We start from the raw sequence: 25,383 nt of genomic DNA on the forward strand, positions 1-25,383 counted from the left end.
AGAATACTAAGCTGATAAAATAATTGTTGGCATGATTTTATAAATCATGTTTTAATGTTAAAAAACATGTGGCACAGTGAATCCTTATGAACTGTATGTGGCTGGCTTTAGAGACTACCTTACCTACAGGTCTGTAAGCCTATCATCAATGGGTTTTTTTCTCCACAAATAGACTGATTTATATCTGTTGGATTCATGTTAAGACATTTTCATTTTTTGAAAACAACTTTCAAAAAAATTATCAATAATTTGGTGGCCCCCCTGCAGTAAGAGAACCAGTCGAAAGCATCAGAAAAGCATTAAACTTTACTAACAGCTGTGGCTGGAAATGGCAAAAGAAGACATTGTGCACATGAAAAACATGCAGAGCAACTCCTCTCCTCTCCTCTCCTCTCCTTCAGTCTTGTCTTTGCTCTCTCTCCTTAAATCATCCTGTTAGTCCTCATCTCATCTTTGTAACCTTTTCCTTTCTTCTTTCTCCATTTTGTCTCTCCTTTCTTCTTCTCTTTCACTCCTTCGCCTTGTCTCTTTGTTTTGCTTTGCCCTGTGTCCTCCTCTCCTCTCCTTCTACTTCTTCTCTTCAGTCCTCCTATCACATCACATCTCGTCTCCTCCTCTCTTTTTTCATTTGGTTTCTTCAGCCATGCATCATCTTCCCAGTTTTTCCCTAACATCTCCAACCTTCTCCTTTCCCTTCTTTTCACCTCTCTTACCCTCTTCTGTCATCCTTTTTTCTCATTTCTCCTCTCCTACTGTCCTTTCACTTCTCGTACTGTCTGATCTTTCATCTTTCCTTGCATCATATTGTCAATCATCCTCTCTCTCCTCTTTTTTCCTCTCTTTTCCCTCCGTCCATGTAGTGTTGTAGTCCTCTTCTTTTGCCTCATCTTCTCATTCCTTTTTACATTACCTTCTCCACCTCTCCCGCGTTTTTCTTCTACATGTTCTGAGTCCTTTTTGTTTTTTTGTTATTGTAATTCTTCTCTGAAAATGATCAAATAAAGGGACTTTGAAAACCCCAAAAACCCTACTTTCACCTCTCTCTCTTCTTCTATCCTCACCTCCCCTTTTCTTCTTTGTTTTCTTCCCATTTCAATGATTTCTCTTTAAGCTGTGTCCTCAGTCCTTCTTTCATGTCCCCTACCCTCGTCTCTCCACTCCTTACTCCTCATTTCACATTTTCTCTGTTCACCTCCTTACCTCCTCCTCTCATCTCTCTGTCCTTCCTCTGATCTCCTCTCCTATTTCCTCTTCTCAGTCCTCCTTTCACATCTTCTAACTGTTTTGTCTCTACAAAGTCCGACCTCTCCTGCCTCATCTTTTCCCTTCTCCTCTCCTCTCTTCCCTAACCTCATGTTGTCACTTCTTCTCACATCACAGCAACTTTTTCCTCCTCTCCTTTGCATCTTCCCTCGCTCTTCCTTTCTGCTTTTTTTCTCCTTATTCATCCTCTCACCTCTCCTCTTTTTAGATTTTGCGGTAGCTCTTCAATTCTCTCCAACTTTCTCCTCCTCTCCCCTTTTCTCCCATTGTCTACCTTTTTCTCCCAATCTCTCTCTTTTCATTCTTCTGTTTCCTCTCATTTCCTCACCTCTCCTCTCTCAATTCTTCTCCTCCCTCACTCTCTCACCTCTTACATCCTTTTCAAATCCTCCCTTTTGCGACTTGTCAGTCCTTCTTTCGACTCTGCAACCTTTTTCTTACACATCTTTGTCTCCTTTCTCTCCTCGGTCCTCCTCTCCTCTGAATGACAGGAAAAATGAGGGTTGAGAAAAAGCGAAAGCAAGAAAGAAAGAACAGATATGACAGGAAAAAGAAGGACAAGGACAGAAGACAGACAAGGAAGCGTTTTAGCCTCCCTTCCTCATCTTTACTTAGTGTGTAATAGTGATGATCCTCTCCTCTCTCCTCCTGCTCTCATTGAAGAATAATGTCTGGAATAACCTTCAGCACTGCACTCCCGACTCCAGCAGACCCCCCCCCCCCTACTTCTCCACTACCACGTCCACTTTCATTTTATCCCCTTGTTCACATTTGAAGCAGTCGTATGGATTATGGCCCCTCTCATGCTTGGCACCGCACTCACAGCCTGAGATATATTATCATATTAGTGCAGAATGATGTAATGCATTTCAGGACATTTGTCCTTCGCACACCCTCTGTCCCTCCGCAGATGATGTCACAGGCTTTGTGTCTCCGAGGCAGAGAAGTCGTCAAGTGGGTTGTGTTTTTCTTCTGTTTGATGCCGTCGCCATCCTGTGGTGGAGGAGCGGTATTGAGGGCTGAGTGGAAAGACAAGGGAGCGTTTAAATTAGGATCTAGGCAATTATTTATGACTGAAGCAAAGGATGATGTGACACATAATAGATGTCCTTGTGTGTGCCAACGTTGTCTGCTGGGTTCAGGGACAGAAGAATGGAGACAGACACTTTGGATATGACTTGATTACAAATCAGGGTCTGACCGATATGTGTTCTTGGAGCTTGTTGCCAATGACAGGATTGTTGGAGGAAGGCTGTTGATCGCTGTTTCATGTAATAATCAAGATCTTTTAATTCGGCCATTTTAACCATTAAAATAAATCTACATTTTAATTTTTTTAAAAGTGAATAAAAAAATATAGGAGTAAATATCTGAGCTCCATCACATCAACAAAGAAGGTCTTCCTGCACAAGCAGCCGTACTGTACGCAGGGATTTAGAAATACAGAGGTCCAAAAACCATCCAAGGGGATTCGAGAATTTATTTATTTGCCTAAATGACAAAGCAAAAATTGTTAAGTAGCATGAATGATCTATAAAAGCAGGAATATGTAATGTTTTATGTTATACTATACTATGACTTTTTATTAAGTTTTTATGACATACTATATACTATGGCTTTTTGTGATAGTTTCATGACATACTATACAGTGACTTTTTATATTTAATGACATATTATACTGTGACTTTTTCTGATATTCAATGGCATACTATACTTTTCATGACATTGTTTATGACATGGCATGCTATAGTATGACTTTTTATGAAATACTATATGTGACTTTTTATCATATTTAATGATATAGTATACTATGACTTTTATCATATTTTCATGGCATACAATACCATGCATGACTTTTAATGACATTTTTTATTTTACACTATGCTATGACTTATTAAGATATTTTTATGACATACTATACTATTTTGACTTTTATCATTTTTTATGTTATACCATACTATGACTTAAGATATTTTTATGACATACTATGATATTTGATTAGATACATACTTCTTCGCCGGCTACTATGACTTTTATCACTTTTTTTCGACATGCTATACTATGACTATTTTTTACAAACTATCCTATGACTTATTTTGACATATCATACTATGACTATGACGCTAAATGAGACTTTTAGCATCAATAACGACAAAGGCACATGACCTAATGTCCGTATTTTACGAGATGGGAGTCAGAATGTGTTGGTTTTCGACATATTTCATTCAGTGGATGATTGCTCAGTGGTTAGCACTGCTGCAAATAACACCAGCCAGTAGGCACTGCATACTCTGACTTGGTCTGGGCAGGGTCTTTTTTTCAAAACTGTCCTGTGACTTTTTATGAAAAAATGTCGAAATGCTATATTGTAACTGTTTTTGACATACTATGACATTTTTGACATACTATACTATAGCTTTTTTCAACATACTATCCTATGACTTTTCCATGACGTTTTTGGAAATACTAGGGGTGTAACGATACACTCAGCTCACGATTCGATATGTATCACGATACTGGGTTCACGATACGATGTATCACAATATTTTGAAAAAAATGCAAAACTTCAACTGAAAATCAAATAACAGATTTATTTAACATTAACAGTGTTCAATAACTGTCTATTTACACACAGTTCGTGTTTTGTCTGTTTTTTTACCATCCTCCTGTTGAGTAACTGGAAAACCAAAATGCTGCCAGACGTCGGACTTGTAAGTGGACAGGGCATCCTCTATTTCAATTTCAGTTGAAGTCGAACTCATTTTGCCCTGCTACTGCTCAATTCAAGCCAGGCCCGGATTGGCTAATCGGGAGCACCGGGAGAATTCCCGGTGGGCCGGTCTGGTTGTTTGGTTGTGAGGGCCGGTGTTCAGGTATGGCACTGGGTTGAAATCATAGTTGAATATTATGGATGCTGTCCCTATGCTGCCTGCACTCGCAGCCCACTTTTTGTATTTACAGTATTTATTTTTTCTTGCAGCCCACTCGCAGAGTGCAGCCTGGTTAATGATGACCTATTTATGTTCGGAGTCCTCCGACGGCAGCACCTTGCTAAAAAACAACAACAAACCGTCATCGTACACAAGTCACTGGGGCTTGTTGGAGGATGCCACCGCGAGCAAAAAGAAGATGTTTTAAACGGGTAATAGAAAGCGCAAAACGGCACAGAAAAAGCGTCAATTTTAAAAGTAGAGCTGAGACAGTGAGACAGGTTAGCTAAGTTAGTTAGGAGAAGTGCCTGCAAACCAGCGTTTATGTATATGAATCAAACTTGTTCTTATAGCTCCGCAGCAGCAGCTAGTAGGCCTACTAGTCCAGTTTGCTGCTAACAGTGACAATGAAGAGCCAGTAAGGTTACCAAGCAGCAGCTATATGAGCCCAGAACTCCAGTTTGGGCAGGTAGGGTTGATCATTGACTGAGTATTATAAGAATTAATAAGAGTGTGGTGTTGACCTGCTCTATATGAAAAATGCCCTGGGATAATTAATGATGCCAGATGATTCGGCACTACCATAATGACACTGACTTGACTTGATCAGAAAGCTTTGTAAAAAGGAGAGATATGTCCTGAGAATTATGACAATTTATAAAATGTGATTTAGTGTCAGAAGCAGAGCCAGTAGTGTGCATTAGGGATAGCTGCTGTCAGTGTGGATGGCACATCTACTGTAAGCTGTTGTATCACAGTGTGTGAACAAGCAAACATGATCAGATTAGCTACAATATAATCACTTTTTATGACCAAATATTACTTGTGACCCATTTTGAAAGTTGTATGAACTATTCAAAGGAAAAAATAGATTATGGTGTCATTAGAAAGTGCAATACAATGTATCTTGTTCTTTATTTAATCTGTGATTACTTATTTGCACAGAAACAGATTCTGATATTGTTCAACATCATTGGGTTGTTGTTAAGATGTTAACTTTTCTAATAAATCTACATTGTGAGACAACACTTGGAAATAGTGATATTTTACAAAATACACCGAATTACAAGGATGTAGAGGACAGGGCACTATTCAATTCAATTCAATTTTATTTATAGTATCAAATCATAACATAAGTTATCTCGAGACACTTTACAGATAGAGTAGGTCTAGACCACACTCTATAATTTACAAAGCCCCAACAATTCCAACAATTCCAGTAATTCCCTCAAGAGCAAGCATTATTGCAGACCTATATACTAAGGTTTTGATTAAATTTTTTTAATATAGTCATTCGTGAAGTAAAGTGGGCCGGTCTAAGGCATGAAAATCCAGGGCTGAAAATGAGTCCCAATCCGGCCCTAATTCAAGCGATTCATTTGAGCGTTGATGCAGTGAATGCAAGCGTTACACGGGTGCGGTAGCTCAACCAATAGGGTTAAACGGACGTCATATCCTATTCATTGGAGCATGAATGCAGTGAATGTAAACATGACGCGGGTACGGTAGCTCAACCAATAGGATTAAACGGACATCATAGGCCGGGACACACAGGGCCGATTTTCGGCCGTTGGACAGTCTGGCGAGGTCAGTGACACGAATCTGTTCGGTGTGTCCCGTGCCGTCGTCAGTCTGGGGGGGCTGTCGGCGTTCATTTTCGCCGACCTGACATGTTCGGTCGGCGGCAGGGCCGTCGGGACTCACCCGGAAATGGCGAGCAGAATGAGGTGACTAGAGTCTCTCAAAATCTGATGAAAATCTTTTAAACTGACCTTTGTTGATCTGAAATGAAGACAGATTCAGCAACTGCACGGCCTATTTCTCGCTTAAAATGTTTTCAGAAACACGTTTCAATGAACTATTTTAGTACAATATGAGATCGTATTCTGAACGGCCGCCATGACAGTCTGGCTTTGAATTTCCGGAGAAAACAAACCCATGTGACACATTCGTCCAATCAGCTGCCGGTTGTCATTTCTTGGGCAACAATACAGATTAGTGCCGCCTGCTGTTATGGAGGCGTATTACGTCTCGTCTCCTCTCGTCTTTTTGATGTGTCCCGAGGCAGTTTTTTGGACCTCAGGGACGCGACTGATCATCTTGACTGGCTTTTCTGCCGATGGTCGGCCGTCTGGTATGTGTGTCAGCACATGGTGGTAGTAAAAAAAATAAATAAATAAAAAAAAAATCGCCATACCTCTACGATACATATTGTAACATTTTTGCATCGCGATAACACCCCTATGACATTCTATACTTTGATTTATTTTATTTTATTTTTTATCATTTTTCCACAGTATAATATGACTATTTTTGACATACTAAACTATGACTTGTTCATCACTTTTTTCGACATGCTATACTATGACTTTTTATCACTTTCTTTCGACATGCTATACTATGACTAAGTTTTACATACTATACTACCACTCATGTCGACATAGCATACTATGACTTTTTTATCGCTGTTTTCCAATTGTTACTTAATGGATGGTGGTTGAGTGGTTTGCATTGCTGCAAATAACACTAGCTAGAAAGCAATGCAGACTCTGACATTTGGATCGATCCCCAGTCTGGACAGGGTCTTTTTTTCTGCACTATGCTATGACTTTTTATCAGCTTTTTCGACATGCTTTCCCAGACAGCATTTACATCTGTGCCAGATCCGTTTTCGAATCAGCAGATTCGCGCAGCAGTCACACTCAGTATGCAGATCTGCACCAACTTTGCGCCAGACTTGTCTGTAGCTTCTGAGAATGACAGTCCGTCCGGCGGGTGCGACGCAGATCCGGGACAGCTGCGCAGACCAGACACGCCACATGTCCGCCCAGCGAGTGCGGGCCGGATCCACGGGAGCTGCGCAGACCGGACGCGCCACAACTGAATTGAGTCCGCTCGGCGGGTGTGGGCCCGTTCTAATACATCATGATGTGGGCCGGATCCACGGGAGTTGCGCAGACCGGACGCGCCACAACTGAATGGGGTCCGCCCGGCGGGTCTGGGCCAGATCCACGGGAGTTGCGCAGACCGGACGCGCCACAACTGAATTGAGTCCGCCCGGCGGGTCTGGGCCAGATCCACGGGAGTTGCGCAGACCGGACGCGCTACAACTGAATTGAGTCCGCCCGGCGGGTGTGGGCCAGATCCGCAGGAGCTGCGCAGACCGGACGCGCCACAACTAACGGAACGTTTTTTTCCTGCATAAACCCGCAACTCTATTTGAAATGCAGAGAGGAAGACTGCAGGCTGCACCGTCTTTGTGATTATTGGTAAGTGCATTATACAAGTAAAATTGTAAAAGTAAACTGCTGTTGATGTCATGTTAATATGTTAAATATGTATAGGCTAAACATAAACTTTTACAAACTTAGTTTACACTGACATTCTGACAACCAGAGACGTGTCAGACAATACGCTGGGTAGGCTAGTAGACCTATAGCTAGGCTATGCTTGTAGTAGCTATAGGTTCTTTTAAACATCCACAACTAATGTGAACAGGCTTTAAGGCTGAATCAGTGATCTTTGCTTATTATTCACCAAAATTACTGAATATCGTGTCCATTGTGTGTTAGCTGCAAAATCGTTTGTTAGCGCTACCCACTAGGCTAAACCGTCTTTTGTTAGTTTTGTTAGTCTTTACTTAATCACTCTCTCACTCATTCACTCACTACACACCACGTCACATTTGTGCAAGCATTTTACTATAATGTCATGTAATAAATAATCTTTGAATACTTAATCTAACATACTGTTTGTTTCTTTGCTTTGTGTGCTTTTTGTAGGCTACGTCTTACAGGAGCAATGAGGAAGAATCGCATGTCTGACAAAGCCACGGACACGGAGATAAATCAACAGCCATCAGATCTGCCTTAAGACTGCGGGGGTGGACGCCGTGCCCGGTTTCACCCAACTAATGAGCAGTAAATATACCTACAGTAGGCGCAGTGTTCACATTAGGTTACTTGGTTTTGTATTTTTTTTTGTAATTTGAATAATTAACAATGATCTTTAATCATATGCTTTTTCTCTTTTTGTGCATCTGGATTCACGTCAGATGGTTGTTCATGCTGTAGTTTTCTCTTTTGCCTTTTTAAAATAAAAAATAAAAACTATTTTGAAAATTACAAATTGCGTGGATATTTGTAAATATGAATCACAGATCAGGGCCAGATGAGCCCCAGATGTAAAATATGAGTCTGGGCCAGATCCGCACCACACGTCATGGCATTAATAACTGTACTGGGCCAATTCTGGCCCAGATCTGTCTCTGATCCGTAATTCCAACCTGTTCCGGTATTGGGCCGTTGGAACAGATGAGCCCGGCCCAGGTCCGTTTAGCGGATCTGCGCCAAATGCTAATGAAGACCTGGTCCAAATCTGGCCCAAATACATTTTGCTGTCTGGGTTATTATGACTATTTTTGACATACTTTAGTATGACTTTTTTATTACTTTTTTCGGCATGCTATATTATGACTCTTCTTGAAATACTATACTATGACTTTTTTTGACATACTATAATATGACTATTTTTTACATACTATAATATTACTTATTTCAACGAGCTGGCTAACCGCAACCGTTAGCATGCTAGCGTTAGCATGCTAACGTTAGCATACTACCTCGTTCTCAATAGCAAAGCACTGCTACAACACACACAAGTTCACCATAATCTACAAAAGAACTACTTACATGTGCGCCCTTGTTTAGAAGAAGTCTCCCAGCTAATCCTGCCTTGTAACTGACCGAAGTTGGAGAAACAACCTTTCTTTTACTGTCTATGGAGCTAGCTAGCTGACATGCTCTACATCTGAGCTACTGCGCATGTGTGAGTGCAATCAAAGATATTACAGAAGAAGAAGAAGAAAAGAGGTCTCACTCTGTAGCTAAAACCATAGACAGTATATAATGGACCAATAGACCCCGTTGCTCTGGACGGAGACCAGTGAAGGCTATTAGAAGCACTTTTCCGGTGATGGCCAGCTTTACTGCGCAGCCTCCAACTGAGAGAGACAGCGTAAATGTGACGTGAGCAACGTGTCTGAAAGTTGTAAGTGTTCTGGTAGCTGTGCCAAGAGAAATCTCAATCATTCCCAATCTTACAGAGACGGAGAGCGTAGGTATATGTAAGGAGATAACATAAGCACAGGCTAATTATTGCTAACTAACATGCTAGTTAACATTAGTAATTAAATCTAAACAGCTAACGTAAGTCCAAACTGCCTGCGAGCTTCTCCTGTACTATACGGTAATTCCTCTACTGTGCGACAGTAAGTCACTTAGTTATGACACAATCGTTAGCGTATTTTTACAAAAGCGTCTGCTACGGAGACATAACGTGAGATACAAGGTAATTGAGCTTTTTATACGTTGTTGTGTTTCTTTAGAACTAAACAATGGACAAATCGAGTCTTTTAACGCTTCGGATGTAACGTTATTCTCAGTCAAGTGACGTAAAAAAAAAATGGCGGTCAGCGGAATGCTAACAAGAGGTGATGGCCAGTTAGCAACAAAATGGCGCCATGATGGCTCGAGTTCTGAAGCGAAGCTTACCCCCTTGGCTAAAACAGAGACCAGGTGAAAAGAGGATCTGCAGCAGTGAGAGAGAGCTGTACAGTACAACAAAAATATGGTGTTTTTTGAAAATTAAACCATGTAAAACTATTCTGATACAACCTTGAAATACAGTTATGAACCTGAAAATCAGCGTAAATTTTTACATACTATACCATGACTTATTTAGACTTATCATACTATGACTCAGTTGTTGACTCTGACCTTTGGATCGATCGGCAGTCAAGGGTCTTTTTTTGGGAAGTTTTTATGTTCTTCCAGACTTTTGATGACTTTTTTCAACTATTTTTTACATACTATACTATGACTTCTTTATCAAAACTGATGAAAGAGTCAAAGTATAGTATGTCGAAATAAGTCGTAGTATAGCATGTTGGAAAAAAAAGTAATAAAAAGTCATAGCATAGTGTGGCGAAAAATGTCTTAGTATACTAGGTTGAAAAAAAAGTCATACTATATGTATATAGTATATTTTTGACATATATGTATGTCAAAAATAATTATAGTAGGTCACCTGCTTTGAGGTTAAACCACCAGAGGCAGCCACACCACATTCAGCAGCCCACAGCGACACCATCCACATGGTAGAGGAGCATGAGGTGAGGCGTACCCAGAGACAGTCAACTCGCGGAAGGTGGCCGGCCCTGATGCCGTCTGCGGATATGCACTGAAGGACTTTGCAGACCAGCTAGTGGGATTCTTTACTATGATCTTCAAACAGTCACTCTCTCAGCTCACTGTCCATCCTGCCTGAAGTCCTCCATCATAGTCTCCCTGCCCAAAAAACAAACATAACAACTCTCAACGACTACCGGCCAGTAGCTCCCACAACTGATCTATGTCAATAGGCCTATGTGCAATTTTTAAATGTTGATGCCTGCATGGGTGTGTCTCCTATATGTTTTTAGCATTAATGCAGTAGTAGCATTCTTTATTTCTGTATTTATTTAGGCATATATTACCTCATAGATGTTTGGCACTTGACAAGGACTGCACTTAATTTCATTGTTACAGTGACAAATTAAAATATTAAAAAAACAATAAAAAAGTCATTGTCATTATGTCGGAAAAAGTGATAAAAAAGTCATAGTATAGTATGTCAAGAATAGTCCTATTATTGTATGTTGAAAAAAAGGATAAAAAGTCATAGAAGAGTATGTCAGAAATGTGATTTAAAAAAGTCTTAGAATAGTATATCAAAAAAAGCCATAGTATAGCATTTCGAAAAAGAGTGATAAAAAGTCATTGTAGAGTATGTCAAAAATAGTTATATTATAGTACGTCGGAAAAAGTGATAAAGTCATAGTATAGTATATCGAAAAAAGAAATAAAAAAGTCATAGTATAGAATGTCGAAAAAAGTTATAGTGTAGTATGTCGAAAAAAGTCATAGTATAGTATGTCAAAAATAGTTATAGCATTGTATGTTGGAAAAAGTGATAAAACAGTCATTGTATGTCAAAAATAGTCATAGTATAGTATGTTGAAAAAGGTGATATAAAGTCATAGTATAGCATGTCGAAAAAAGTCATTGTATAGAACTTCAAAAAAAGTTATACTATGACTTTTTTACCACTTTTTTTCGGGATACATACTATGACTTTTTTCGATACATTACTTTTTTTACATACTATAATATGACTTTTTATCACATTTTACGACACACTATTTTTGACATTATACTGAGACTTTTTTATTTTTATTTTCAACATTCCATAACATACGATACTTTGACTTTTTTGTGACTTTTTCAATATACTAAACTATGACTTTTTTGACAAACTATACTATGGCTATTTTTTGAAATACTGTATTTCCATTTTTTATCACTTTTTTCGACATACTATACATATACATACAAACATATATTTTCATGATGTATTATGTTATACCATACTATGTGTTTGTGATATTCTATTACGTACTATACTTTTTATTTATTATTTATGACACACTATACTATGACTTTTTATGACATACTATACTGTGACTTTTTAATGATATTTAAATGACATTCTATACTCTGACTTTTAATGACTTTTAATGATATTTAAATGACATTCTATACTCTGACTTTTAATGACTTTTTAAGATATTTTATGACATATTTAACTGTGAGATTTTTATGACATACTATACTATGAATTATTATGACTTTTCAATGACATGTTATACTATGTGTTTGTGTCTGTGAGAGAGTTTTTAAACTTTATTTGGCCCGGTATCTCAGTTTAACATGTACAAAGTTATCATAATTCACTTTTATTTGTTGTGATCAACAAGAGTAAAAGTTGGACAATTTAATTTCACTTTAATTACCTTAAACATCGTGTACATTGTTATATTAACAAAATTCAAAGACTCCTCCCCAACCTTTCAAAAGCTCCTCCCTAAATAGAACAGATGAGAGTGTAAATAATTCAGACAGACGTTTCTAAATGCACAAAGTCACTGGACTGATTTTGAGTAAACATTGAGGAATAATGCATTCCGGCAGCTGCATTTGGGTGCTATATTTAAAGGTCAGACTTAAACTTTGAAATGTCTCAACCTCTACACCAGTAGTTCTCAAAGTGGGGTCATTGGAAACATAGCTTGGGTTTTGCAAAATATTTGATTATAAATTATGAAGAAAAACAATGAAAGTGCATATTTATAGATGGGGACCATTTGCGCCCATAAAACAATTATTTTCTATTACTCCCACTCACATTAACTTTGGGCCAATAGAACCTTTGATATGATTGTGACACATCAAGTCAATCTGTCATGAATTAATCACTTTGCGCAAGCCACAACGAAGTGAACGAACTGTTATTGTTGGTGCGTAGTTAGGACAAATATCTGAGGCAGTCAACCTCGTCAAGTGCTTGGCCCAAACTAGCTAAATTGATAATGCTGACAGTCCAATTTGGTTTTATTGAGAACAGCGACGGGAGACCAAAATGCATCATACAGTATGTCTTAAGGTGCTAGCTAACAAAGCCGTGAAGCCAGCCAAGCTAAAGTGACATTTGATTACAAAGAACGGGGAATATAAGTGTAAAACAAAATCCTTTTTCCGTAGAAAGAGCGAGACATTTCTGTTTTTATATTATAGTATGTCATTGACAAGAACTTCCATCGGCGGTTGAAATGTGTTAAGTTATCCTCGGGACAGAAGCAGCTAATAAATTGAAAGCACTACCTCTCTCAAATGACACTGTGAGGAGGAGAATTGAAGAACTAGGGCCTACACAAGTCCTTTCTACATGCATCCAGATAGTCTCATAAATCATACTGACCGGCCTTTAATTTATGGTCCAAATAGGAACATCATCAGACGTCTGATTTTGATGTCTGATAAATCTTAACATTGTACTCTAGTTTAATAAAAGATAAAGAAACCTTGATTCTGCTACTTCCTATCGCTGAATACATGTCATAGCATATTCAGTTTTGAATGGCTGGACACCTCAAATGCGGAAAAGCTTGCACGCTGAAATAAAATATCAAACTCTACAAATATTATGCAAATCTACTGTATGGTAGTAGATCTGAATAAATTAAGTGGATGACAATGAGGATTCCTGGCTATATAGAGACCTTTCTCTTGTAAACGTTGACATTCACATTTTGTCAGCAGTTTATAATGCATATTTATTCAGAATGTTGCATCCTTCCTCTATTTAAAGATGGATTATCTGAGTCATTTTGTAAAAATCCCTGGCTAATAAGTGAACACTGGTGGCAGATTATTCCTCCTCAGTGTTAATGCCTCTAAAGCCTCTTCTTTCACAGAGAGTTTATAGATGCAGAGATTAATCTGATGAGATATAAACCAACCAGCGGGTCTGTGAACTGCTCTGGTTTAAATACAAGGTTTGGCTGGGCAGGAGTCCAGCCTGGAACACTGGACCTGTAAAATATGCAGGCAGCGTTTGATCCTTCAAAGCACTTCCTTAAATTTATACAGCATGTTTGAATAAGGAAATACAGCAGATATATAAACACTGCAAATTGGAAAGATACATGCAAACATGTATTCTGTTGGAAGACATCGTGCTGGCATTCCTACCTGGAGTGAAGCAATGAAAGATTTATTTATCAGCTGCATGGGTTTGAGATTCAGGGGTTTGCGGATTGGGAAAGATTATGATTGAATTGCATTTAATCGAAATGCAGATGATCCATTAAAGCCAAATCTGTCATTGTTTGTTCGACAGATTTGGCTTCTTCTCACTCACTTCTTGCTGTATGTCAGTATTCTGTCCCTCTATGTTCAATAGTATTGTATTCATTCGCTGGTGCATTTCTTTATTTTCCCACTAGGGGTCAGTATCTCCTTTAGTGTGTTTTTTTGGAGTTCTTCTTCTATTATATATTGCGTGTGCGAGACGGCGCTCGGTGGTACTAGGCTATGGAAAGCCAAAAGGGTCACAATTCGTCACAATTCGCACGGCGTTTTGAACGGCGTATGCATGCCGGTTAGATTTGTGTCCGACTTGATCCCGACTTGCTCTGACGTCATGCACACGTGGGCAACGATAATCTCACGAGACCAAGGCGGCCGCAGTTCTGAGACGCAGGTAGCGCAGTTGCTTTTCACCGACAGGCTCGTTCGAGATGAACTGTGCCTCGCCTGTAAAGTAGACGAGAGCAGGCGGCAGCAGCGGGGGGCGGTGACAAAAGTCCGCTCTCAAGTCGGACAGTTTTCAGGTGATTCCAGCAGCCTTCAGGCTGAACAGGAAGTGACACAAACACTGTGGTCCGATTCCGATTTAATAAAATGTTATCAGACCCATATATCTGCTCCTACACAGTCTCCAGTTGGTTTTATTATGACAGAGTAGCTTTCAAAATGCTCTACATGCGATCTGTTGCTGATTTTAATTAACAACACACTGTAGGTGATCCGTAATCTGAACAGATTTAGTCTCTCTGACTTGTAAACATAACTATCAGCCTCACAACATGTGTTCTGTACAGAATAAGCTTTTAAATCAGACAAATAGCAGTTAAAATGCAGTTAAAATTCTGTCAAAATCAATAAAAAGTTTATATAAAACGTCATCATGTTGAGTCGATTCTGAACCAATCAGCTGTTCGATCAGCTGAGAGGCCGGCGTTTCCCAGCATGCCCTGGGTCCACCTGCGTCCGCCTGGCTCTTGCAGTTGGTGAAAAGCAACTGCGCTACCTGCGTCTCAGAACTGCGGCCGCCTTGGTCTCGTGAGATTATCGTTGCCCACGTGTGCATGACGTCAGAGCAAGTCGGGATCAAGTCGGACACAAATCTAACCGGCATGCAACGGGCGGCGATCGCCGGTGATCGATTCTGCGCAGATCTGCGCAGATCTGGCTCATCTTGAACGAGCCTATTGACATATATATTAATGGACCAATAGACCCCGTTGCTCTGGACGGAGACCAGTGAAGGCTATTAGAAGCACTTTTCCGGTGATGGCCAGCTTTACTGCGCAGCCTCCAACTGACAGAGACAGCGTAAATGTGACGTGAGCAACGTGTCTGAAAGTTGTAAGTCTTCTGGTAGCTGTGCCAAGAGAAATCTCAATCATTCCCAATCTTACAGAGATGGAGAGTGTAGGTATATGTAAGGAGATAACATAAGCACAAGCTAATTATTGCTAACTAACATGCTAGTTAACATTAGTAATTAAACCTAAACAGCTAACGTAAGTCCAAACTGCCTGCGAGCTTCTCCTGTACTATACGGTAATTCCTCTACTGTGCGACAGTAAGTCACTTGGTTATGACACAATCGTTAGCCTATTTTTACAAAAACGTCTGCTACGGAGCCATAACTTGAGGTACAAGGTAATGGAGCCTTTTATACGTTGTTGTGTTTCTTTCGAACTAAACAATGGACAAATTGAGTCTTTAAACGCTTCGGATGTAAAGTTATTCTCAGTCAAGTGACGTAAAAAAAAAATGGCGGTCAGCGGAATGCTAACAGGAGGTGGCCAGTTAGCAACAAAATGGCGCCATGATGGCTCGAGTTCTGAAGCGAAGCTTACCCCCTTGGATCAAGTCAGACACAAATCTAACCGGCATGCATTGGGCGGCGGTCGCCAGTGATCGATTCTGCGCAGATCTGGCTCATCTCGAACGAGCCTATTTGCAAGAGCCAGGCGGACGCAGGTGGACCCAGGGCATGCTGGGAAACGCCGGCCTCTCAGCTGATCGAACAGCTGATTGGTTCAGAATCGACTCAACATGACGACGTTTTATATAAACTTTTTATTGATTTTGAATCGGAGGGATTTTAACTGCTATTTGTCTGATTTAAAGGCTTATTCCTTACAGAACACATGTTGTGGGGCTGATAGTTATGTTTAGAAGTCAGAGAGACTAAATCTGTTCAGATTACAGATCATCTACAGTCTGTTGTTAAAATCAGCAACAGATCGCATGTAGCATTTGACAGCTACTCTGTCATAATAAAAACAACTGGAGACTGTGTAGGAGCTGATATATGGGTCTGATAACATTTTATTAAACCGGAATCGGACCCGACTTGACCACAGTGTTTGTGTCACTTACTGTTCAGCCTGAAGGCTGCTGGAGTCAGCTGGAAAACTGTCCGATTTGAGAGCAGGCTTTTGTCACCGCCCCCCGCTGCTGCCGCCTGCTCTCGTCTACTTTACAGGCAGTTCATCTCGAACGAGCCTAATGTGTGGAGGCAGCAGGAACAAGTTTGTTGCACGCGGTGAGAAAATGTCCAAAGGAGTTGACATGCTACATTCCTCTCAGACCCCTTATGTCTTGGGAAGGTTTGACATGCTATAATCTGTAAGTAATTAGTGGTCAATTTTGTTTTCTAAAGTTCTGATTACTTAAGAGGTTATTTTAACTCTTACAAGCAAAGGTTGTTTGTGATCTAAGTCAAGCTAATGTCGCTAGCTTCTGTTTAGTATGTGGTTGCACGATTATGGAGCTAGATTTGTTTCTTTATTACATGCGAGAAAATAAATGATCTGAGAGGAAAAAAAAAGTTTGAGAGCAAAAGTTATCACACTGATAGCAAAAAAGCATTTTATGAGAGAAAAAAAAATATTTGAGAGAAAAAGTTTTCATACCAACAGCAAAAAATAATAATATTTGAGACTAAAAAAAGTTTTGAGAGAAAGTATTTTCTCATAGAACATAAAAAAATATATTGAAATTTTTTAAATTATTTCTGAGAAAAGAAAATCTCTCTCAAAATACTTTTTAAACTCTCAAATATATATATTTTTGCTATCAGTGTGAAAACATTTTCCAAACCAAAAAAAAAAAGTGTTTCTCTCAAAACGTTTTTCTTCTTGCTCTCAAAACCTAAGTCTTTGCTCTCGATGCAATTTCTTCTTGCTCGTGTCATTTTGCTCTCGCTGTGAAAATAATGTCATGGGCGGGGCCACGTTCCTATTGGCCAGTCGGGTTAGCACCGTCTTGTCTTGGGAGTCGAACTGAATCATTACACTGGCTGAGCAATGCCAGCCAGGGGTATCCAGATACTGCGCAACAAGGAACAATGGCTGCCAACTCGACAGAGAGACCCATAAATGTAAGTATTGCTTAGAGTGATGGTTCGAGTAATTTCACCCTTAGGCCGCCATTCGGGCAAACACCCCCAGAAGTTTTTCACCTGGTTCTAACATTGGGAGAGTTAGCGAGAGTGCGTTAGCCGCTGAATAGCTTAGCGCAGAGCTAATAGGATCCGGAGTTCTCGACATTACCCCACTAATACTGCCCGAAATGATACCAAAGGTCTACACTAGTTATATAGTTGGCGCACTCATAAAACGATGGATTGTAAAGTTTTAGGTACACCAGAAGTTATGTAAATAACACTTGCCTGCTGGCTTCTGCTCTCTGCTGTTGTTGTTGCTGCTATAAGACGAGTGCTTAGGGACATCTACAAATTACAACAACGAAAAGAGATGCAACAAAAATATTTTTTAATTTAACTTATTTTTAAAGTAAGTGCTGTAGTATAACTAGCAGGAGACAAGTAATAATTGAGGTAAGTTTGGAGACATTACCTTATTTAATCATTAAATTAATAAATATTTTTGTTGCATCTCTTTTCGGTGTTGTAATTTGTAAATGTCCCTAAGCACTCTTACTGCCCGGTAGTAACAGCAGCAGCAGCAGAGAGCAGAAGCCAGCAGGCAAGTGTTATTTACATAAACTTCTGGTGTACTTACAAATTTTACAATCCATCGTTTTATGAGTGCATAACCTATTTGTACTACTGTAGACGTTTGGTATCATTTCGGCATTATTAGTGGGGTAATGTTAAGAGACACTTCGGATCCATTAGCCTCTGCGCTAAGCTATTCAGCTGATAACGCTACGCCACGATAACGCTCCCAATGTTCGACCCAGGTGAAAAAAGCTTCTGGGGGGCTGTTTGGCTCGAGATCATGGTGCAAAGGACCCTAGGGTGAAATTACTCCGAACCATCACTTTAAAGAATTGATTTAAAAATTACGACATTCTTGTTTTGTGCTCTACACAATCATGTACATAGATATTTGCAGCTATATTTGTAACTGAAATGTTTTTAAAAATCGCTAGCTTGCTATGCTAACGTTAACGTTACATTGCTGATTTGCACAACAGTCCCGCATTTCTCTGCCTTGACTGCATGCATGTCTACATTGTTAACTAAACTCCATTAGCAGCGAAATTAGTTTGATATCAGTGCATAACACTACTTGCTTTGGAGACACATGCTTTACATATACCGTCCTGTATCACACAGGGACGCCGGAGGAAACCCAGCAGCTGATCCACTTTCTGGCTGAAAACGAGCAGTAATCATTTGAATTCATTCCTGTTCATGTACCTGTACATTGTTGTTGGTTATGATACAGGACACTAATGAAAGAAATGGGGTTGGAGGGAAAGGTTACTGGCCAACAGGCATCACACTATGGTCTGGAATTTCAGAATAGCTGTAGTTTTGTTTGTTTGTGGTCTTGTGTGTCTTTTAGTTTTATACATTTGAGTGCCTTTTTTAGTGTGACATCTAAGTTATTGTTCTAATAGTTGATAATGGTTCTCTACATTTTTCTATAATGTTTTTGCATGTTATGTTTATTTTTTTGGGAAATAAAGACTTTTTTTAACAAAAAGTGTTTCTGAACATCAATGACATTCAAAACAGTGATAACTGAAACAGATAAACACACCATGCAGTGTATAGAAATATTGATTGCAAACAGACCTAAGTATATATGATGATGTACCCAAGTGCCGTCTCATTTCATGGGGTATGTTTTCAACAACCATAGTGTGCAACAACCATACAAAGACTATTTTACACAAAACTAGGTGGGACACTTTCAAACGGTATATCAATCACTATCTAACGTTGGCTAGCTATAGGGTTGCCACCTTCCATGCAGACTAGCTGAAAGTTGTACAGGAGGTTGTATATGATGATCAAGCAGTTACTCTTCAGGTGCTTTGAGGCTAGCAAGGGCAAAGGTAGAAACTAGCTCACTAAATAAGGAGTGAAACTATCTAAATCAACATATTCATTTGGCATTTGATTTAAAAATGGTACAAACCAGGTGAGTTTGCAAGTTTACCTAGCATGATGGCAAATTAGTGATTAGCTTTTCTAGCAATTAGCATGCTAATAATATAATACACATTCATAAATATGAGTGCTATTCTTTGTCCATGTCAATCTGACAAACACATCAGTAATGGCAAACTAGCTTACATTTAGGGTTAGCCTATTTAATGTTTAATCTTCAGTGATGCTGAGCTTGCTCAGCCAGTGTAATGATTCAGTTCGACTCCCAAGACAAGACGGCGGCTCACCCGACTGGCCAATATGAATGGGGCCCGCCCTATGACATTATTTTCACAGCGAGAGCAAAATCCTGACACGAGAGCAAGAAATTGCATCGAGAGCTAAGACTTAGGTTTTGAGAGCAAAAAGAAAAACGTTTTGAGAGAAACACTTTTTTTTTTTGAGAAAATGTTTTCACACTTATAGCAAAAAATATATATTTGAGAGTTTAAAAAAGTATTTTGAGATAGATTTTCTTTTCTCAGAAATAATTTAAAAAATTTCAAATTTATATTTTTTTATGTTCTATGAGAAAATACTTTCTCTCAAAACTTTTTTTAGTCTCAAATATTATTATTTTTTGCTGTTGGTATGAAAACTTTTTCTCTCAAATATTTTTTTTTCTCTTATAAAATGCTTTTTTGCTATCAGTGTGATAACTTTTGCTCTCAAACTTTTTTTTTCTCTCAGATCATTTATTTTCTCGCATGTAATAAAGAAACAAATCTAGCTCCATACACGATATAGTATAAGCCAATGTTAGCACTGTTTTTCTCACAATCCAGATCGTCAGGTTGTAAAAGTAAAACGAGAAGTTCTTGTTTTCCAGTGTAGCTTTGATTAAGGCTTGCTGAGTTCACGTTCTACTAAATCTAACTAAAGAGGAAAGAGCTGTTATACTTTTACAGAATAGTAAAAAGAGAAACAAATTTGCAACTTTCTTCTACAGTAGCAGTAAATAATGTTGGGATTACAGATATGTTGAACAGTATTTTGAACTGCCTGTAACTCTGTGTACTGAAACTGTAATCAGCTGCAGTATATTCTGCGACCACATGCTGGCAAACTGATACAACCTGAATTATTTAAAAATGTAGTTTGTGATACTTATATCTTGAATTTCTGATCACTTCCAGCATTTAAATTCACAGCTATGAGTCTTGGTTCGTTAAATAATGTATCTTTAATACAATTTGTTTGTATGTTTCACAGTTTTACAAAATCAGAAAAATGAGGTAAAGGCACTAAGAAGAGAAAACTGTGTCTTGTCATTCCGGGAACCACCTCCTTTTACTGTATGTTTAGCTCGCTGCATAGGCTGAGTAGCCACACACTCAACCGAGGGCAGAAGAGTCAGAATCAAAAGATTAATGTCGGGATTCTGTAAAGAAAACCTCTTTACTGTGATACACATCACAAGAAACTAACACCTCGCCGTTATGATTACCAAAACAGTGACAAAAAACTACAATACAATACAATACAACAATTGTAAATGAAACCAGAATGTCAGGCATTACAGAGGAATCAACCAGGCAATATGATGTGAATTTAACTGAATAGGATAGATTTAGAAAAACAATAACTTAAACTGCATTTTAACATCTGATTTATATATAGTATATGGGGCGACGCCTGCGAGCTAGTACAACAAGTCAACTCGTGCTGCACCGCTGTACAAACACGTGACATGCCTCACTCCCTGTATCATTTACCAAACACACCCCTTCAATTTGGCGGTCTATTTAATCTGCACAATTTCCCCTTCTCTGCTTTGCCAATGCTGCTGCTGCCCCGCACCTGTATCGCTGCCTGCTTTCAGCCCCCACCACAAGTGTTTCAGGTGTGTCTATTTGTTTTATATCACTTGTGCAATGGAAAGCACTCAAAAGTACAGGTCAAATTAAATGCATGGCCTACATAAAAAACAGACGCACTTCCTTTTTTTTGTTACACTTTTGGTTGGGTTTCTGTTACTTGTATATCTGTTTCCTAGTGCATAGTGATTATTGTGAAAAGAGGCCTTTGCAGGTTCCCCTTTTTAGGCAAACTAGAATTCAGTGGGAACATACAAGTATAGTTTACCAGTTTACCAGAGGTCTCTTCTGTTTTGTACACTGAGTCATCTGATAATGCAAGAGGTGTTAATCGTAGAGCAATGATAAAGGAAGTGGTTATTGTTGCAGCAAACTATTGTGTAGTTTTTTTAATGCAATTTATCGACACAATTTAAATGTTTTTCTTCTTTTTTTTCTCATGGTTTGTTCCTCATCTTCTTGTCCTGACATGACAGTGACAATTATCCTGAAGCTAACTTGCAAAACTAGTTCATATTAAGTTAATTAAAAAAACATAAATATTGTGCTAGTATTTATTCAAATTACCCAAAGGAGACTGCAGTGCTCTTCACCGACTTCAATGTTCAAATCTGCTTCCTTGATGATGGATTGAATTTAACAGATATCGAGCCTTATAGCAGAGTTTAGAGAGGAACGATAAAAATAAGGAAGTACATGAACATGGTGACATTCTGACAGTGTTTGTGGTTTTGACAGGAAATCCCGTTTTGTGTCTGTTAGAGCAAACCCAACCCCCACACTGTTCGCATCGTGCAGTCAGGCAGAACTGGACTGGACTCTGTCATGTCTATCTTTGTGATACTGGGACTGCTGGTCTGCATAGAGGCACAAGGTAGGATCAGAACACTGTCTAATAACATCTGATTAACAGATACAGCAATGATACGGCAGGCTTCTTTATGAACTGAGGACCACAAGGTTGCTTCAGATTTCATCTTATGATTACCGATACACACGTCAGGAGAGTAATTGAATTAGCTTTCCTTTGTTTGTATAACCAAACAAATGAACTAAATGGTTACATATCTAAGTAGAGGGACTGATTTCTAAGAATGTATGTAAAGTGAGTAAAGTGATTTAATTCCAATAAATATTTCCTGATTCTTTGTGTAGATAAAAAAAAAAAAAAAGTTACGAGTTTAAGACTTCAAACATTTAAAGGTTAGGTATTGAGTTTAGTTTCCTCTCTATCCTGGGCCACCTGTGTCAAAAGTTAATATTATTAGTGGTCATAGTTGTAGTCATTTGGAATAGAATGGTGAAGCATTTGTTTTATTACACATAACTTCACAAAATGTATTTTTCGTGATAATGATGATCCTATACAGTATGTCATACATGAAGTACATAAATGGAGTAACAGCCAGTATTGACTGAATGACTTTATAATATGTGGTATTTTGATCGTATGGTGTGTCTACTGTTTTACAGAGCCCAGTGCTGTGACTCCTGTGTTTGTGAAGAAGGGAGAGGATGTGCTTCTGAATGTCACCACAGCTGATGTTTCTACAGATGATTCTGTTTTCTGGAGATTCAATAAAACAGTTAATTTAGTACGATTTCTACCTGGTAGAGGACCAAAAGTCTCTGATGATTACTCTGAAAGGATTGAGTTGCTTGAGAACTACTCTGTGAAATTGAAGAATCTACAAGAGGCAGACAGTGGAGTTTATACTTTAATAGTGTCTGGGGATAAAGATAAACAAATAACTGGATACAAGATCACAGTTCAAGGTGAGTTTATTAACGATCAGACACTGATGGAGAGTTTCTGCTGCCATGTTTCTAAAACCTCTCCACCTGCCTCTCCCACCTCAGATCCAGTGTCTCCAGTTAAACTGTCAGTGGACTCTGTGTCTAACAGCTCAGACTGGTGTAACCTGGCAGTGAGCTGCAGAGCAAAGGACTCTCACATTAACAGCACCTTTAGATGTGACACCCACACCAACACCTGCAGTCAGGAGGGAGGAGAGAGACAACTGGTCCCACCATCTGGTGCTGCTCTCCATGTCTACCTGTCCAATTTTTCCATCATCTGTAACCATAGCAACCAGGTCAGCTGGACAAAGGACATGAAACCAATTAAAAACGTCTGCCCTCGACATACTGGTAAGACTGAAAGACTAAACCACAAACAGCTGATAATATCCTAATGAACAGTTTGAAATTTAGACTTAGAGCATAAAAACACACAAACACATTTTTTTCAAAAAAAGCTTTATATAAATTCTGAACATGACTAAACCACTAAACCACCCTTATTTCTCATGGGTTTCTTTGATTCAAAATGTCCAAAAATAACACGGATGTATGGAACCCATAGAACGTTCTTTGCAGGTAAAATTAATGATTACTTTCATTGAATTTTGGGTGTTTCATTTCATTAATATTCAATTCAATTCAATTTTATTTGTAGTATCAAATCATAACAGGTTATCTCGAGACACTTTACAGATAGAGTAGGTCTAGACCACACTATAATTTACAAAGCCCCAACAATTACAATAAGTCCCTCAAGAGCAAGCAGTGGCGAGGAAAAACTCCCTCTTGGGAAGAAACCTCGGACAGACCCAGGCTCTTGGTAGGCGGTGTCTGACGAGCCGGTTGGGGGTGTGTTATAGCATTTAACTTTTTTTTTAAATGGTTTCAAAACAGTATCCTGACTAAACTTTGACATAAACCAGACTGTGATCCACTCAGCATCCTCTGATCTCAACTACTAGTCAAAATAATTCATAATTTCTGCTTTTTTAATGAAAAAAGTGATAAAAGCATAGAAAAAGGAAAATGCACAAAAAAAGGTCATTTTCAATTTGACCCGGAACCACAAAAGGTTCATGGACTACAGGAAGACAACACAGGGGTTGAAGGAACATTAAATGATGATAATATATAAAAAAAAATAATAATAATAATAATAATGTGTTACTGTGTTTGGCATAGAATGGGCCACCTGCCTCTATATGTGTATTATTAAGAACAGAACATATGGGACGGCCCTTGATTGTGTGAATTAGCACAACTATATACCTGTTAAACTGAAGAACAAAGAAACAGCATCAACATCATGCTGTTTAACAGTCAGTAGAACTCCATTGCACTTTACTGTGCATGTATTTTGAATTGTAGGAATTAAACTACATAGTCCACAAAGATATCTTAACTGATATGTTGCGTCCAGTCCTGTAGCCCTGCAGAGTCACAGTGTGGATCTGTTGTGTGAGTTTTGTAATGTTGTGTTCCAGGTCCAGAGAGTGTCTCTGCTGGTGTCTCTGTGTGCCTGCTGAAGACAGCCGTGTTGTCTGTCGGTCTGATCATCACATGGGTGCAAACAATGTAAGATTTAAAAAGTATTTGTATAAAATCTGGGGAAAATGTATTTCAACTCGTTTGTAAATCTTAAATTATACTTTAAATGCAATTTTGCAGGTATAACTTCATATAAATATTGTTTCTTTCCAAGAAAACTCCACAGGGCACCTTTTACACAAATGCTGATGATTCTAAATTATCCATTGATTATACCCAATAACCACTGTGCTCAGTTTGTAAATCAAATTATTTTACAGAGATGTTCCAAAATACTTTACAAGCATGTAATCTCCTTTACAAAAAACTATATTTATATGTATATGATAAAGAGCAAAGACACAATAACTAGCCTTGATGTAATCCTGAATGTTATTAACAATGTTCTAACCATATATATGTGTATGTTTATGTGTACAGGATGTTATTATATTTGTTCATCTTTGGGTAAATGCAGTATCTGAGATTCATTAAAACTATACTCATCTTATACTTTGTGGTCATTTTGTGAATTAATGGAAAGATTTTTTGTTACTTTTGGTTGTTTTTCTGATAATTGTTACAGTTTCCTAGTGCAGAGTGGTTATTGTGTAAAGAGGCCTGTGCAGGTTCTCCTTTCTTCAGCAAACAATGTCTGTATTCAGAGGGAACATACAAGTAGTTTACCAGTTTGCCAGAGGTCTGTTTAGTTTTCCACACTGAGTCATCGGAGACGCAAGAGGTGTTAATCATAGAGCTATGAAAGAGGAAGTGGTTATTGTTGCAGTGCATTGAGCCACCAAGAAGACACAGTATACACGACTACAGTATTTTGTAGTTTTTATGCAGTGGACTAAATTTTGATGTTTTTTACTTCTTTTGTTCCTCATCTTTTTGTCCTT

General features: G+C 38.7%; 1 protein-coding gene and 1 long non-coding RNA gene across 5 annotated transcripts; one reads left to right on the plus strand and one right to left on the minus strand.

Annotated features, from left to right (window-relative positions):
* LOC120568563 lies at positions 1-21,853 on the minus strand. The gene is made up of 3 exons (XR_005640733.1): positions 21,719-21,853; positions 10,281-10,540; positions 1-2,282 (listed from the first exon to the last, which is right to left on the minus strand). It is a non-coding gene; the product is annotated as an uncharacterized LOC120568563 (long non-coding RNA).
* On the plus strand, positions 16,461-24,994 carry LOC120568561. 4 transcript variants are annotated; one of them, XM_039816146.1, is made up of 6 exons: positions 16,479-16,555; positions 21,157-21,177; positions 21,914-22,025; positions 22,625-22,927; positions 23,012-23,302; positions 24,439-24,994. In XM_039816146.1, exons 3-6 carry the CDS (start codon positions 21,977-21,979, stop codon positions 24,531-24,533), a joined length of 738 nt encoding a protein of 245 aa, XP_039672080.1. In that variant the 5' UTR covers positions 16,479-16,555; positions 21,157-21,177; positions 21,914-21,976; the 3' UTR covers positions 24,534-24,994. The 4 variants fall into 4 exon arrangements, with proteins under 4 accessions (XP_039672079.1, XP_039672081.1, XP_039672080.1 ...); XM_039816145.1 differs by lacking the exon at positions 21,157-21,177 and having other exon boundaries at positions 16,461-16,555; positions 21,890-22,025; XM_039816147.1 differs by lacking the exon at positions 21,157-21,177 and having other exon boundaries at positions 16,476-16,555.
* Positions 24,995-25,383: the final 389 nt, after the last annotated feature.

The sequence above is a fragment of the Perca fluviatilis genome, chromosome 11, assembly GCF_010015445.1.
Source record: "Perca fluviatilis chromosome 11, GENO_Pfluv_1.0, whole genome shotgun sequence".
NCBI lineage: Eukaryota > Metazoa > Chordata > Actinopteri > Perciformes > Percidae > Perca > Perca fluviatilis.